Here is a 16,446-nt window from a genome sequence, read left to right as displayed (position 1 = left end):
CCAACAAATGAAAAGCAGGTATCAGTGAAGTCAAGGCAATCTTTTCTGCATGAATCCTTCGCTCATGAACAAACATCAGCACAGGCATAAAGGGGCACAGAATAGACTGATACCAAGCATAAGAATTTAATGTAGCTTTATTAAGTTCCCCTTTAAAAATGCATCCCATCACTTCTCTTTTCACTTCTTTAACTACTGAAAAAGCAGCTGCAACATTTGCACCATTCCACAAGCTGCATCCCAGTCCAGCAGACTTCTCTGAATGCTTGTAATAAGGCAACACTACAAGAGAGTAATTTTTTCTTGTGATGTACTGCAGTAATGCAAACTTCAACACAAGCCAACACCTCACAGCATCTAAATTTTTAATTAAGTGCACCAAAATGCTTGGTTTCCTATGCATACTCCTAAATATATTCTATGCTACACTCCTTAGCATCGACCAAAGCGCAGCTGTACGGCTACAAAAGAAAGCTATGCAGCTTTCGCCGAAACTTCCTAGTTGAAGAAAAACTGGTCCTGATCCGGTTCAATCCCAGAGCTACTGCTTCTTTAAGACAGTCACTCGACCAACTGAGCTAACCAGAATGGCTGGCAGATGGTAGGACGAGGGCAAACTGACCAACAACTAACTTAAAGCGAGAACTTTTCTTCAACTACGAAGTTTCTGTGAAAGCTGTTTAGCATTCCTCTGTGGCCAAACGGCTGGGCTTCGGTGAATGCTAATGAGTAATCTACTCCACCTTTGGTGATCCCCTAAACACTGGACCAAGACAAATTTTTCTTCAACTACGAAGTTTCTGTGAAAGCTGTATAGCTTTCCTTTGTTGCTGTATGGCTGCGCTTGGGTGGATGTCAATGAGTAATTACTCCCTTACCACAAATCTATTCTACCTGAGGGGATTCCCCTAAACATTGGACGAATAGAATAAAATCTTTGGCTGTACATCAACCACAAAGTCAAAGTTCAGAAGCGGCTGCACTTGACGTGGTTATATCGTAGAGAATGGCCAAGATATTTCTGAGCTGTCATTCCTGCATATGTCTGCAAAATGACTGAAGTGCCCGTTAAAAAGCAAGAAAATAAAGAATAAAGATGAAAGTTACAGCTCTTCCATCTCAACACAATGTCAGTGAAACTGCAGCAAAAATTCACTGTGATTTTCAAGGAGGAATACTTTTCAGCACAAACCAACAGAAACCGTAAAGAAACAAGGCCACTGTTATTTTCAGTACAATGTGCCAATATCCCTCACCAACACACTTTGCTGCAAAATGATTTTCCTAACTAGAACAAATTTGGGTCTCTCAGCTGTATTCGACCACATATTAATTCCCCGTATAATTCTGTAATGACCTGAAGAATATCAAATGCTTTTAGATTACACATACATTAAAGGCATGCATCACTGATGCTGAAATGGTGTTACTATTTGCAACTACAGCTCTGTTTACACCAATCTGCATATTCATGTATTGTTATTTTGTCGAACTTGACCTCGAATGTGCAGACACATATATGGACCCACTTTTCTTTCGACTACTGTTTGCTAAGGTGCAATTATTTCCCTCAACTGTTTGCACTTTCTGCCTACCGCAATCCCACTGATGCCACATGTTCAGTTTCTGAAACAGCGCAGTGTAAAAGCAGAAATTCCTCCTGACATACCTCTCACGGCTGCGGCTCTTCCTTTTTCTTTCCGGACTGTGGCTCCGAGACCGGTGCCGGCTCCGACTGCGGGTGCGGCTCTTCTTGCGAGGTGATCTCCTTTTGCTCAGGCTCCTCCTCCGTGGTGGGCTCCTACTCTTCTTTCGCAGCCGCTCTGCACTACGCTTGCGCTGGAGCTCCATGGCACGGCTCCAGCTTCGCCGTGGACGGCTGCGGCTTCGCCTTTTCTCGCGGCTTCGACTCCTCCGCTTGTCCCGACTCCGGCTACGACTCTTCTTGTCGCGACTCCTCCTTCTCCTCCTCTCTCGGCTGAGACTACGCTTCCGGTCTCGGCTTGGGCTCCTCTTCTTGTCCCTGCTGCGGCTTCTCCTTTTGTCTCTGCTGCGACTCCTTCGCTGCTCTCTACTGCCTCTCCTTTTGTCTCTGTTGTCTCGGCTGGGGCTTCTCTTTCTCTCACGACTTCGGCTTCTCCTCTTGTCTCGGCTACGGCTTGTTATTTTTTCTCGGCTACGGCTCCTTCGTTTCTCACGGCTGTGACTCCTCCTTTTGTCACGGTTGGGACTAATTTTCCTCTCTCGGCTCTTGCTTCTTTTCCTCTCCTTACTGCGAAGGCTTTTGTCTCGGCTGTGACTTCGCCTCTTCTCGCGACTTTTGCTTCTCTTCTTTTCACGACTGCGACTCCTCTTTTTTTCTTTGCTTCGGCTCCTCCTCTTGTCTCGACTTCTGCTTCTTTTCTTCTCCCTGCTTCGGCTCCTTTTTTTGTCCTGGGTTTTCTTCACTTGGCTTTCAGCTGGCTCCTCTTCACTCTGACTATCTGGAGATGCACTTCTGCTTTTGCTTCCTTCTTTCAAAGTATGTTCTTCTTCACTTGAACTTGAGCTGCTTGATGAAGATTCCTTCCTCGTCCTAGCTTTCTCAATGGACGATGTACTTGATCTACTCCTACTGCGGCTCTTGCGCTTAACATCCAGTGTGTCACTTGGATAACCAGTGGAAGAAGGATCCGCTTGTTCTTTGGCCAAGATGGTGCGCTCCTCTGCATTACTCTCATTGCTGGAATCCGCACAGGCAGTCACAGGTTCAGTAGCCGGTGCAGAAACCTTTTCAGTTGGCGTTTTTCGGCAAAGCGAGGCATCGCAACGTGCTTTGTCACTTTCAGCAGCTTGTTGCTCCCTAGGACTACCAGTTGAGCTGGACACTGCACCTTCACCACTTGGAACTATTGACTTCTCGTAAGCAACGGGATTGTGGCCATTCTCCTCCCCTTTGCTCGCATTTTCCTGCGGCACACCAGCCTTGCCACAAAAAAAGCTTTGACTGCTACTAGTGGCTACAGCCTGTCTCTGCTCAAGATGTTCTGCGCTTTTGAGAGTTCCATCATCTGTAGAAGCCACAACCTCGACAGGCCTACTGCTTCCAACTGAGGCAGATCTCTCTTGAACCGGGCAAACATTCTCTTTAGAACTACTGCTGCTAACAGCAGATGTGCCAGACACTTCATTAGCTGCATTCGGCTCTGTGCAACCATCTGAGCCACTTGGGTCATCTTGCTTATCATCCATTTCAGTGTCATCAGATTGCTGTGGCTCTGGCACTGGCTTAGATGTGCTGGCCACACTGGCTTCAGCTGGAGGCACTGGTCCATATGTATTGGCCTCAGATATCTCCTTGTCTGCTATCTTTTCAGAAGACTGTTGTTTCTCTAATTCTTTTTCTTTGCAGTGTTCTGCAATACTATCTTTATTGAGAGCCTCGGAGTTTTCTGGCGATGTAGTATGCACATCTAGAGACTTATCATCTTGTGAATCAATGCTTTCAGTGTCACTCTCCCTGCGCTGCCGCTTCTTAACTGGTGAAGATGGTGCCTTCTTGCTTCTCCTTTCTGGGCTGCTGTCAGACTCGCTACTAAGTTCATTCTTGTATCGTTTCAGAATTAAGGTCCTCTTAGGTGACTCTCTTTCCCTGCTTGGCTTTCTCCGGCTCGAATTTCTCTTCCTACTCTCACTTCGCCGGGAGCGCCCTGTTTCCCTGCTGCGACTCTGTCTCCTGAGCTGGTCGTGGCTACGACTCCTGCGAGACCTACTGTTGCTCCTCTGGGACATCCTCTGCCTGCCACGGCTCAAGCTGCGGCGACGGTCACGACTTCTGCTTCTCCTTCGATCACGGCTTCTGCTTCTCCTCCTGTCACGGCTCTTGCTTCTTCGTTTTTCACGGCTCTTGCTCCTCTTCCGTTCACGGCTTTTGCTTCTCTTTCTTTCATGACTTTTACTTCTTTTCCTGTCCCGACTCTTGCTCCTTTTCTTTTCCCGACTCTTGCTTCTCTTTCGGTCACGACTTTTGCTTCCCCTTCTGTCACGACTCTTGCTTCTCTTTTTCTCCCGACTCTGGCTCCTCTTCCTGTCACGACTCTTGCTTCCCCTTCTGTCACAGCTCTTGCTTCTTTTCCTGTCACGGCTCTTGCTCCTCTTTCGTTCGCGGCTCTCACTGCTCTTTCGATCGTGACTTCTGCTCCTTTTTCTGTCAATACTTTTGCTCTGTTTCCTATCTGGACTTTGGCTCTTCTTTTTCAAATGGCTGTCACGTCTGCTGCGGTCTGGGCTGGAGCTGCAATGCCTCTCACGGCTCCGACTCTTAGCCCTTATTTGCTCTCGCTCAGCACTGTCGTCTTTGCGAAGACGCTTGCTGTCTTTGCTTGGACTTTCAGACTCGCTGCTCCTTGACCGTTTTGCCGTTTCTCGGTCACCGCTGCAGCTCCTAGATCTGCTGGACTTTGACCGCTCCTTGCTGCTGCTGCGGCTTCTTCCTTTCTGAACAGGTGAGGAGCTCGTGGATGAACTGTCAGACTGGCTTGTCACCTTGGCACTTCCTGCAGTGTCACCTACTTGATCAGCAGCCATGTCTTCAGGTAGCTGAGATGGTGGACCTTTCGTTGAAGCAGGGGGCACAACCTCATTTACAGCCTCGCCTTCAGTCTGAGAAGGAGCAGCGGTGGGTGCAGACTGTTCTGAGGCCAACGTCTTACCAGCAGGACCCAACTGTGTGGGAAGTGGGCACGTCTGCTGCTTCTGCTGCGTCACAGGTGAAGGCTTTTCCTGGGGCAGTGGCGGTGCTGTGCCATGGGCAACTTGGGCCTGTCCTGGAACTCTGATAAATTGGAAAGGAATGTGCACAGGCATTACAGTAGCCGAGTACAGGGCACTGCCATGCATGTTCACAGCAGGAACAGCTGGTGCAGGTGCGAAGGGCGCCTGCGGCACAAGCTTGGTTACGAGCTCGGGAAAAGATGCGTGCTCGTCGGCCTTCGCAGTGTTTTCCAACACTTCGAACTCCTCAGCCTTGCAAATGGTCCTGCCAGGTCCCATCAGTGGAGGTTCAGCTGGTGCTTGTACTGTGGCCACAGTGCCGACAACAGCAAGCCCATCTTGCTTTGCCTGCAGCAGGCCCTTCTGTAGAGCTGACCCACTCGGATTGACCTCTCGAACAAATGGTCTAACTTGCCCCACAGGCTTAGTTGTCTCAGGTTTCACCCAAGGTGGTGGTAGCGGTGCTTGCTGTGGTTCACTATAGGTCCAAGGAATTGCAGCTCTAGCCACACTCGGTTTCTTTGCTGCATCTTCCAGTGAGTCGACCTTGAGAGGTGGTGTACACTGCTGTGTGCTAGTTTCGGTCCCACATTTAGGAGGTGCAGGTGAAAATGTATTTTCTCCAGAGGGCACAGGCCGAGCCAGGCTGTCATCAACTTCAAGTGCACCAACAGGAGATGGTGAGTTGGAAATATCCATGTCCTCCAACTGAGAGTCGTCAGGGGGAACTGCAGGTTCCTCTGGAAGAGGGACTGCATCCATGTTATCTGTAGCTGGCTGGGGCTTTGAAGCTTTACCGACTGCTGCAGCACATGCTTCAGGCTGTGCAGGTTTAACAGATGACGCAGTTCTTTCAGGGCTTGTCTCTTCATCAAGGAAACTGGCATCTTCCTCTTCAAATGGTCCATAAAGAACCACTTGGTTTTTGTCACTGTCACCCGAACTTTTTCTATCACCTGTGTCACCTTTGCCAGATATTTCCTCTGAAGATTTTGAGACAGAGCGTTTTTTTGAATCAGTGGTGTTTATATCAGTATCACCAGGTAGTGAAGTCTCCCCACTGACATCCTTTTCCTCACTCGACTTATCTCTTTCAACAGCCTTACGTTTTTCTGAACGCTTCCTGTCGTCACTTCTTGAGCGTCGGGATGAATGCTTTTGTCTACTGGTTGACCGTTTGCGGCTACGGCTACGGCTGCGGCTTTTCCTCTCTTTCTTGGGGCTTACACTCTTTTTTCCATGCCTTCTATCTCGGCTGGTACTTCGCCGAGAGCGCTTCGGACTGCGGCTTGGACTCCGACGAGGTCGATGCCTACTCTCAGACCTTCGCCGACTGCGGCTACGCCTTGGTGATGGTCTTCCGCGGCTATGCCTAGGTGGTGTTCTGCCGCGACTATGCCTGCTCCTCGACCTCCTTCGACTATGGCTACGAGCCGCCCTGGAGCGCCTCGGACTACTGCTGCGACGACTCTCAGAACGTTTTTGTCTGCGACTGCTGCCAGCCTGCGAACGCATGGGGCTACGGCTCCGATGACTGCCACCATGACCCCGATGCTGGCTCCTACTACGGCTTGATCTTTTTCGACTGCGAGACCGATCACGTGAACGGTCCACTTTCTTGTCCCTGCTCTTGCTCCTGTCACGTGCTGAATCCTTGCTCAGACTGTTGCGGCGACTCTTGCTGGCACTACGTGACCTGCGTTGCCCAGCGCGTCGGGAGCTATCTCTACGCAATGGACTCGGGCTCCTACTTTTGCTCTGCCTGTCACTCTCATCTTCAGAGGAACCAGATGATCGACAGCGTTTTGTCCTGTAACTTCGTCCTTTCTTTTTAGCTGATTTCTTGGACGACCCTTCGTGTGCAGACTGGCTCGAAGAAGGCTCCGATTTGGAAGTGTTTCTTCTGTCATCCTCGGAGTCAGAGCTGCTGGAAGCATCCTTGCTTTTAGCCGGTGACGTAGTAGATTGGCTTGACCTTCTAGTGGAGCGTTTAGAAGGTTCTACTTCGTCGGTAGGATTTTTACTTACTGTGTCTCTCTGGTGATCACCTTTACCAATGTGGCGCTTGTCAGCATCAGTGCTTGCGCCGTCCTTCTTCGGCATATCTTGAAGAGTTTCAGCCTCCGCTGCAGAAGAGACGTTGGTGTCTGCAGGCTTGCTTTTGCTTGGTGACTTTTCCTTTGGCTCTCTATTGGGACTTTCAGCCTCATTCTTGGCAGGGTTTTCCTTGGTGCTGTTTGCTGTCACCTCCACCCAGCACTCATCAGCACTGGAGTCGGCCTCATCCGCCTCCTGTAAGCAACATCCAAAAATTGTAGGAATCAGGCAGAATGCTGCAACACTTATGCGTCGCCTTAAACCTCAACACTGAGCACTTCACAGCAATTTTTTTTTTGTCCTCCAGACAGAAGATTTTTATAATACAGCTCACCAATAATGGAATACTAATGTGAAAACTAGGGTAAGTCACACTCAAGTGACCATCATTTGCAGTCTGAAAAGTCTTATGCCTACCAACAGAAAAGTGTGTTCCGCTAAACCATTTTCCCATTCCAGTCTGTGCAGCTGGCATACTTCACTTAATGGTGTTAAGTGGACCATAAGACACAGTGAAAATGTGGAAACTCATACCTAACACCTCGGTCACATGGCAATCTCAATGCACACTGAGTCAATAACCATCGAAACTTTCGATGATCAGCCATATGCACTAGTGCCACACAGCAAATTTCAATAATCACTGAGCAGTCAGCATGCGATTCAACAGATGGTGCTAGGGGTAGCAACACTGGGTAAAAACAGGAAGTAAAGCAGTAATAAAATGAGCTGAATACTGAAGTACTGTACTGAAAGTTTGTTTGGAAAAATCTATTCAAGTGCTTCACAGTTCAGCACAATCCACAGACAGCAATGACGGAGCGACGATGGGCAACGATGGGCACTTCATATCAGCAACATAAATTTTTTCACTTGCCACATAGCGCTAAACAGATACGGACACAGGGAGACAAACAGGACGAGCGCTAACTTACAACTGAAGTTTTTTATCGGAATTTTTTATCGCCGATGCTGACATAGATCAGCGGCCTCATTCATAGGTACTATTGTTGCAGCACATGTGGGGCACTGCATCTGACCATTTGCAAGTCTGCAGAGCTGCCATTTTGACTGCCAAATAAAAATTAGTTTATGAACTGATCATAGTAGTCTGAAGTTTTGTAATTTCTTCCTTTAGGTTTAGGTTTATGGGGCTTAAAGCCCCTAAGTAACTCAGGCTATGAGGGATGCCAAAGTGGAGGACTCACGATAATTCTGACCACTTGGGGACTTTAACGTGCACTGACATCACACAGTACACAGACCACTAGCATTTCGCCTCCATTTAAACGCAACTGCCATAGCCAGGATCGAACCCGAGTCTTCAGGGTAAGCAGTCGAGCACCATAACCACTGAGCCACAGCGGCAGCTTAATTCCCTTATTTGTTTTGAGTTTTTATATTTTATTTTCTTCAACATTTGATGTTTGAGAGGCTGCTTTCAGGGCCCTTGAGAGTTCAATGATTATTCGTGAACCTCCACTGAGTCGATCCCCATTGAGTGCGATGTCAATTGAATAAATGGGCATTCAAACTGCCCGTGTGACAAGGGTATAAGTGAAAAAATTTATGTGCTGTACCATAGCAGATGAACTGAACCATCAAGTATGACAGTTTATGTATGCTTATCAAGACTGGGCCGTACCAGAGACTTGTTTCTCATTTATTTTATGTGACTCATGCTTTGCATTTTATTATTTGAGCAATTCTCCAGAAATTTGATCCAAACATCAATACACCTTGCTTCAACATGCTCTCATTGATGCTTTTGCTCACAAGCAGTTTACCAGGCTCAGTCAATCAACTTGCCTGTGGTAAAAGTCTTCACAGTGAGGGAAAGTGTACTGCTGTAATGGGCACTCCAAATAATTCTGTTTTCAATAATCCTCTCAATAATCCTGTTTTCAGCAAAATTTGCAAGTCGGATAACCTCAAAAGTTAGCCTATCAATCTGCTTTCATTTCAAAGTTGGGTGCAAAGGCTCCTTTAAAGGAATCCAGAACTCATTCATTTCCTTTGTTTTTCGGCCATCTTTTTTTTTTTCTGGCTATCTTTTTTCAGCATGCCAAAAGCCATATAGGCATGCCCGAAGCAGCATAGTGCTGTGATGCAGTGCTGCTGGGGTACACACACTGCCACCCCGCCACTGAGCCAGCCACATAGAAGAACACTGAATCAATCGTGGTGTCTTCATCAGAATTATCTATTACGGTACTTTCTGGTGTATAAGACGCTTTTTTTTCAAAAATCTTGCTGGTGCGTCCTATACAAGGGTGCGTCTTATACGCGAATTTTTCGTTGTCTTTTTTTGTGAGTTCAGAAATTACTCAGGTTCATGTTCAAACTTTTTTCACCGAAAAAATATCACTACCACTAACGCAGTTGCAACACGGTTAATACTTCAATACCGAGACCGCCATGCGCAACTTTTTTGGTGAACTTTATCATGAAACGGCAGGGATAACGACTTCCGGGATCACAAACACATGGCCGTTTCGGAGACCCCAAGCAAAAGTAATATGAAATGCCAAAAGATGGCGACAATCGCGCTTCTCGTCATTTTCAAGACAAGCCAAGACAAGCCGGCATTCTTTTTTAGTCATCCTTTGCAACTTTGTTTGCTCCTTGTACGTAGTACGTATACGTAGTGCGAAGAGAATGTTTCAGCCGCGTTGCCTCCAGAAATGTGCGAACTTTTTGACAGCGCATCCGAAGATGAAGATTTCAAAGGTTCTAAGTAAAAATGAAATGTTGTTACGGACATAAAGAGAGTACTTTCATTTTTCTTTCTTTTTTGCTAAAACATGGGCAGGTATGGCGCGAGTGTTGCCTTTTTCGATCACTTAGCGTTGCTTAAGAACTTCTCACAGGTACGGTGAATTTCGCGATGGTCGCACAAGCGTGTTTAATTAGGCCTCACTACCCTAACTGGGTAAATTGGGGTGCGTCTCATATACCAACTTTTTCAATGGCAGCCTGCATATTGGTGGGTGTGTCTTATACACTGGAAAATATGATGTACTATCGGGGACAAAAGTGGTATACTCCACGCAGCGGGAGCCGGAACAACGAAAAACTGCGGCATTTTGGCAAGCTAAAGCACGAAACATTCAAACGAACCAAGCGACATTCCGGCTGATAATAAAGGTCACGCATTGGCTGTCTAGATCCCAGATGCCGCCTGTAGATGGCATTACAACGCAGTTTTCCGTTGCTCCGACTCCCGCCGCGTGGAGTATACCACTTTTTTCCCCGATAGTACATTCTCACACCTGCGAGATCCGTTTCTCTCCAGCAAGGATGAGCTGACGCATTTCACTTTTACAATTTTCCATGATGGCACAAAGCAGCGTGGTAAGAAGGCAGTTCAAACATATAACGAAATCATGAGTAAGGGGGCAGGTGCCAGCAGCAGTAATCTGCTGGTATTGATTATGTATATATCATAAAAACATATCACATTCATGTATATATCAGCGATCACTGTGGCCCTCCAGCTCAAGATAGAAAAACAAGTTTTAGCTCGTCAGAGAGAGAAATTATTTACTTTTAGATGGTATTCATTAATAACAATTAATGCCAGTATGAGTGAAGTGAGTAAGAAACAGTGCATAAAACAATGCTTTTGTTCAATCTGCCTGCCTTTGACAAGATTTTTGAAAAAAAAAAAAACTATTCCACCAAGAAGAGGGATTCCTTCTTTTGAGGCATTTAGATAAAATGTTCGTTGCAGTAAATGCCAGGTAGTTTTTGGCTCTGCTGCTCCAGTGGAGACTTATTTAAAATGGGCACTCAAAGAGAGACACAAAATCAAAAAAATCTGTATAAACGCTCAATAGCTTCCGGTCTAATTGACAAAATGCAAGCATGTTTGGCAGATTTGTGGATTGTGCATGTTTCGTGAAGTGTGCAATATTTCCTTGAGCTGCACTTAGAAGTTCCTTAGTTTTCACTGTTCAAAGCTTACACCACGAAAACGCAACCCACAGTGATTTGCGCATGCTAAACGTGCCTGTGTTCTGCGAATTAGACGGGAAGCTACCAAGCCTCTAATATGCATAATTTTTGTCATTCTTGGTCTTCTTTAGAATGGCAGTTCTAAATAACTATCCACTGGAGCCAAAAACCACTCAGCACTTACTGAGACGAACATATAATCTAAATGCTGCAGAAGCAGCCCTCTTATCGGTGCAGTAGTTTTCCCAACAAATCTTGACAAAGGCAGGCAAGTCAAATAAAGGCATAGTTTTACATACTCCATTTTTTTAACTCACTTCACTCATAATATTAAACTGCATTAGCAACACATACCATTGAAAGGTAAATATATTTATTTGTCTTTTATAACGATCTAAAACTTGTTTTCCTATCATAAGTGGGAGGGCCACTGTGATTGCGCACACATTATGAAAAATGGCCAGTGGCTACACAAGCATGGGACAACATCCTTAAGCTAATGGACAAAACCGATGACATACAGCACCAATATTATGAGCACCTTGTCAGACTACCTCTCAAAGCCCTTTAGGAACTGAGCAAGGAATGCATGCTTGCTTGCTTGCTTAAATTAATATCCAGCAGTGCAACTCTCATATAACCACTTCAAGCAAATAGAAATATTACATAATGCACTTATTCTGTGGGAGAACAAATCAAACTTAGCCAGCAGTCTTCGCCTTACTGGCATGTATGTCACAGTGACACTGCATGATGGACACCTCATAAATGGACACTACAGCCTACCGTGGAATGCAGCCATTATGTCAATAATTGGGTAAAGTCCCTAAAGGCACTGAGAACTGAATATTAAGGCGGAAAAAATTTTTTTTGGCACAATAGAAACTTTAGTGAGCAAGGTACCTGATTTCGCATCAATTTTGTCAGAAACAGCACAGAAGATTTTTACAGAGGACTTTTCTATGAGTGAACACACTCTTAATACATCCTGAGGCTGGAAATAATGAACGGTGAGCGCACCAGCAAAAGTGAGGGGCCAGAAACAAAAGTCAGACAAGAATTAAACGCTGTTAGTACAGCAAAGCATTTACTTGTTTCCGCATGCAAGGGCATTATGGAGCATCAATGTATGTCTCACTGACAACGGTATCAGTTAAATGTGCTGCCACTATGACAGGCAGATAAAAACACTGCAGCACCATCTGGTAACAGCTACTCAAAATACTTCAACTCAAAGGAGCACTATTTTATCCTATCCATTTTCCATATCAAAAGAGGCACTGAAGAGAGAATAACCTATAACAAAATATGACCAGCATTTTTTCACGAAAACCACATTACTCACATGTCATTTTTTATCCAGACATAGTCACATCATGGCAGGATGCATCAATAACAGCGAAGTTTCACTGCAGAGCATCACTTCAGCTTATTTTCTACACTTTTCAATACCAAATTAAAATTAGATATCTTTCATCGGTATTAGAACACCTGACTCTGCCAATATGAGGCAAAACCTTATGATCGCTAGCCAAATCTAATGACACGCTATGATCAGATGTCAATGCCTTCAAAGGTGGACAAGCACATCAGCGTGAAAAGCCTCCAAGCTAGCAAAAAAAGGCAAATTTTTACGGCTCGAAGGGCTGCTCTATGACTTCTCTGCAGGTGCATACTTCAAACCTCTGCTTGGAATGGACCCTGCAGCTATGCGCATGAGGCAAACACAAGTGACCTTCGAGCAGCAGCATTTCTGTCAATGCCCGTGCTACAGCTTGTTGGGGCAGACAGAGTATGAAGACAGTCCCCCAAAGAAAGTATTCCTCCAGCACAAATGGGACACATGTGAGGGGGGTACATGTAGAAATAGTTATTGACAGCTTGGTTAGCTAACCAGGCAGAATTTTTTTTTATCACATGAATTACCTCAAGCCTCTCCTTAACAAGTCAGGCAAGAACAACAAAAGGTCCACAAGGTCACATAGTAGATTCTTTTCACTGACAGTGTTAGGCTGGCCAAATCTAGAGAAGAAGAGGTGAGCAAGCTAGAGAAGTGGAGGTCAGCATTGTAGAACCAAGATAGAAAGCTAGGCCCAAGCAATGCAGAATACATGTGCCAGTGGCCAAACGAATCTGCAGCTAGAGATCTGGAACTGGAGAACAGTGTTACCAGAGAGAAGGACAATGACAGGAAGAGGGCACGGAGCTTCCTCTCACGTTTACTTTAGACTATTATGTATTTCTTGAGAGATTTACAATAAAGGGGATGGTCAAAAAGGAGATGAACAGAACCAGTGGAGTTCTTCAGGAGAAGAAGCTCAGGACAAAAAGAAGTGCACAGCACTCATCACAAGCAGTGACCCCGCATAGACAAGTGGGATAAGCTGAAGGAACAAGGAGGCCATAAAACGTCTCAAAGTTTCTGAAACTAGCTAAGGAATAGTTTCCAATTATAGCCTGCTCAGATATAACATCCTCTGCTGTATCACAGGTTGAACTGGTGCTTTCGTCAATGGCTCGGAAGCCACTGGGGACTGAAGGCTGAGGGTTAGTTGACAGATGCAAACATGAGGTGGTAGCAAGGTGCTCGACCGGGGTGGAGAGAGAGGGTAGTCGCGGGTACGAAGGTCACAGGAATCCTGCCCCAGTTTGGCTAGGCGTGTTCATCGTGCCAAAAGCTCTTTCGATTCAGCACAACAAAGTTGAACTGTGACACGGGTCACTTTGACACTAACTGCGAAACACCTAGTTATCTAAATGGTGCACTTAATCATTTACAGCACAGACAACTTCAACAGTGTTTGATGGACAGGCTTTGAAGTTTTCTGCTAGTTTCATCATCAGTGCACTTGTCTCATTTTCGCCTCTCCTCCATCCTGTCCTGTAGTGTAGTTTCAGTTTACGGTTTATGGGGTTTAACATCCTAAAGCGACTAGGCTATGAGGGACGCCATAGTGAAGGGCTCCGGAAATTTCGACCCCATGGGGCCTCTAGAATTTCGGCTCCATCAAAATTCGACCGCCGTGGTCGAGATGTAGTATAGTTTCCTATCTTGACATGCTTCTCCAAATGGTCCCTGAACATATGCTCTTAAACCTCTCCACTAGTGTTTGAACAATTCCCTTCACATCCATAATCAAGTCTACCGCAAAAACCTAGACAGTATGCAATAATTGCATTCACACTGGCCGGGCACTTTTGCATATAAATTGTACACAGTAACTAAGCATACTTCATGAATTAATATGCAGTCAGCTTGACAAACTCATATGCAGCTTAGCCACTTAGCAGTTCTAAAGTTATTAAGTATGAAATGCTTCTGGCTCCCATTCTCTGCAATTTAAGTCAGACACTATTCTGAAATTATAGCGAAAATTATACCAAACAAATTTTGAAACTTCTGTTTGAAACGCTTTCATATACAAAAAAAAAAACCATTAACAGCACTCCAAGCTAGACTTGAACCAACGCTGGCAACAAGTGACCCGATGCCACAGAGAACAGATCCCAAAAGCACAGAGCACAGTGACCCGATGGACACAGAATGATTCTTGAGAATACACAGCTATAGCCACAATGGTTTGTGCAGCAGTGTAACTAGTAGCTGCAGGGCTGAACACACCACCCTCTATGGAATAAATGGGCCCACTGAAAATAGATGCTGCTATTTCAATGCTTTTAAAGACGCTGGCAATGACAGCTGAAAGCAAAAGTGGCAACAAATGCCACAATAACACAGACAAGGGCATAAACCACTATCATACATAAAGCGATCGACAAGAAGGAAAAGGCAAGCCAACATGGCACTGACTAACAACCAATTCCTTTAACATCATCAGCCACTCTTCATGAGTGGTGCGTTCCGTTTGCACATCCGTGTGCTTGGCGACAAAAGAGGAGCGGCTGGTAAATTCTAACATGAGAAAGCATCAACAAGATCTGAAATGCTAAGCGAGTTTGACGTTAGAGCAGAGAAGCTGTGCACGGATCCATGTACAAGGATTCATCCATGGCAGAACAGCAGTTTGCTACTATTGGCACCTGTAATAGTGGCTGGTTCTGTAGTGATATGAAATTTCACTGGACGTTTTACGACCAATGAAGGGATCAAGGGACAACCTAGTGGCACTGAGATTAACCCTAGTAGTACTAAGATTGCCTCTAGCACCTGTCTTTTTTTAATCGCAGCAGCAAAAAAGCATACGGTGCTTCTTCAGACAGTCATACTTAAACAATTTAATGAATCCTTTTAGGTGACAACTCTGTTAATTGAATAAGATTTTGTTTCCTTCCAAATTCCGCTTACTTGAGACTACTGGAGTACTCACTGGTAAACTCTTAAGACATATAAGCAATGCAATTTTCAGAACTGTCCTTGCCCTGCCAGTCCAGAAACAGTTATAGTTACCAAGCAGTTATGGAGTTAGCAGTCACAATAGCTTACATATAAAGGGTTTAATGCATGACACACATCTAAAGGGATTTAAAAAATTTGCTGTATCTCCCTTTGTCGAGAATAGGTATTTGTTATGGTATCCAGTGCATAAGCTAAAAAGCATGTCAGTAACTGCAGCCAAAATTGATTCAAGCTCAAAAGCACAGAACCATACAAAATAATGAAAAGCTATCAAGCATTACAAATGGCTATTCTGAGACAGCATAGCAAGACAGCTACATTTTTGGCAGAGCAACATTAGTATTGGACACAAACTGAATATCCCGCAGGACTTGTTCCTTACGAAAAACGAACCTCGCTCTTAATGCATTGCTACTGCAACATATGAAATAAAAGGTACGGCCAATTTTGGTTACTGCCTGGAAATAAGCTCCTTCACCGAGACCGGTTCACGACCGATCCTGTGCAACCTCAGACAACACAAATGACGGGCGAAACGCCACACACTAATGTTGCGATACTGTGTACGCGTCACAGGACACCGAGCGACGCGAAATTTGCAAAAAACCACTTGGGTTCCTCGTTATCCTTGCAATACACAGCGCACTCCAAAACAATGAAAAGTGGTGTGCATGAACGATTAAGATCACAGATATTTACAACTGTGTGAACTGAGCACGACAGCAACAACAATACATCCGGGCTAAACCGCACCATTAAACGAGAACCAGATAAGAGACTAGCGATTAACCAAAACATTACCATCCACAAAATGCGTAGCATGGCAACGCGTACGGTTTACCAAAGGCAGAGCGCAGACCACCACACCAAATCGAAGCCTGAAAACAAAAGTGCCAAGCCTCGTCGCACACTGGCCGCCATTCCGAAGCACTGACCAAAAGCTGGCAAGAAATAGCGCAATGGCAAGCCCCAACGTTATATAACAAATCATTCTGCAACGCGGCATTTGCGGCACGGTCAATTAACGACGCCATTCACAAGAGGGAACGGAACACTCACGTTCTCTGAATGAGCTTTCCGGGATTTGTGTTTTTTCTTCTTTTTGTGCTTCCGTTTCTTGGATTTCTTGGACTTGGAGGAGTGCTGCGAATCGGAGTGCTTCTCCTTGGACTCTACGTCCTTACCTTCAATCTTCTTCGTGAAATAGTCAGCTAAAATATCTTCAACTCGGGTGTCGTGAGGCAACGAAATGTCCTCCATACTTTTTTCCGCAGCGGCACGTT

The 16,446-nt window shown here is 45.4% G+C and overlaps 1 protein-coding gene across 3 annotated transcripts in view; it reads right to left on the bottom strand.

Moving 5' to 3' along the window:
- Positions 1 to 16,446, bottom strand: part of LOC149358318 (uncharacterized) — a 49,742-nt gene extending 33,296 nt beyond the window's left edge. For all 3 annotated transcript variants that reach the window (XM_089570365.1, XM_089570366.1, XM_089570367.1), the window contains exons 1-2: positions 16,223 to 16,446; positions 1,670 to 7,044 (exon numbers count right to left, since the gene is read on the bottom strand). In XM_089570365.1, coding sequence (XP_089426491.1) covers positions 1,670 to 7,044; positions 16,223 to 16,423 — 5,576 coding nt within the window. In that variant the 5' untranslated portion in view covers positions 16,424 to 16,446. The remainder of the gene's footprint in view (positions 1 to 1,669; positions 7,045 to 16,222) is intronic.

Source organism: Amblyomma mixtum, chromosome 2 (genome assembly GCF_055824585.1).
Source record: "Amblyomma mixtum isolate Tamu chromosome 2, ASM5582458v1, whole genome shotgun sequence".
Taxonomy (NCBI): domain Eukaryota; kingdom Metazoa; phylum Arthropoda; class Arachnida; order Ixodida; family Ixodidae; genus Amblyomma; species Amblyomma mixtum.
Note: the sequence above shows the minus strand (reverse complement) of the source record. Positions and strands in the feature narration are given on the sequence as shown.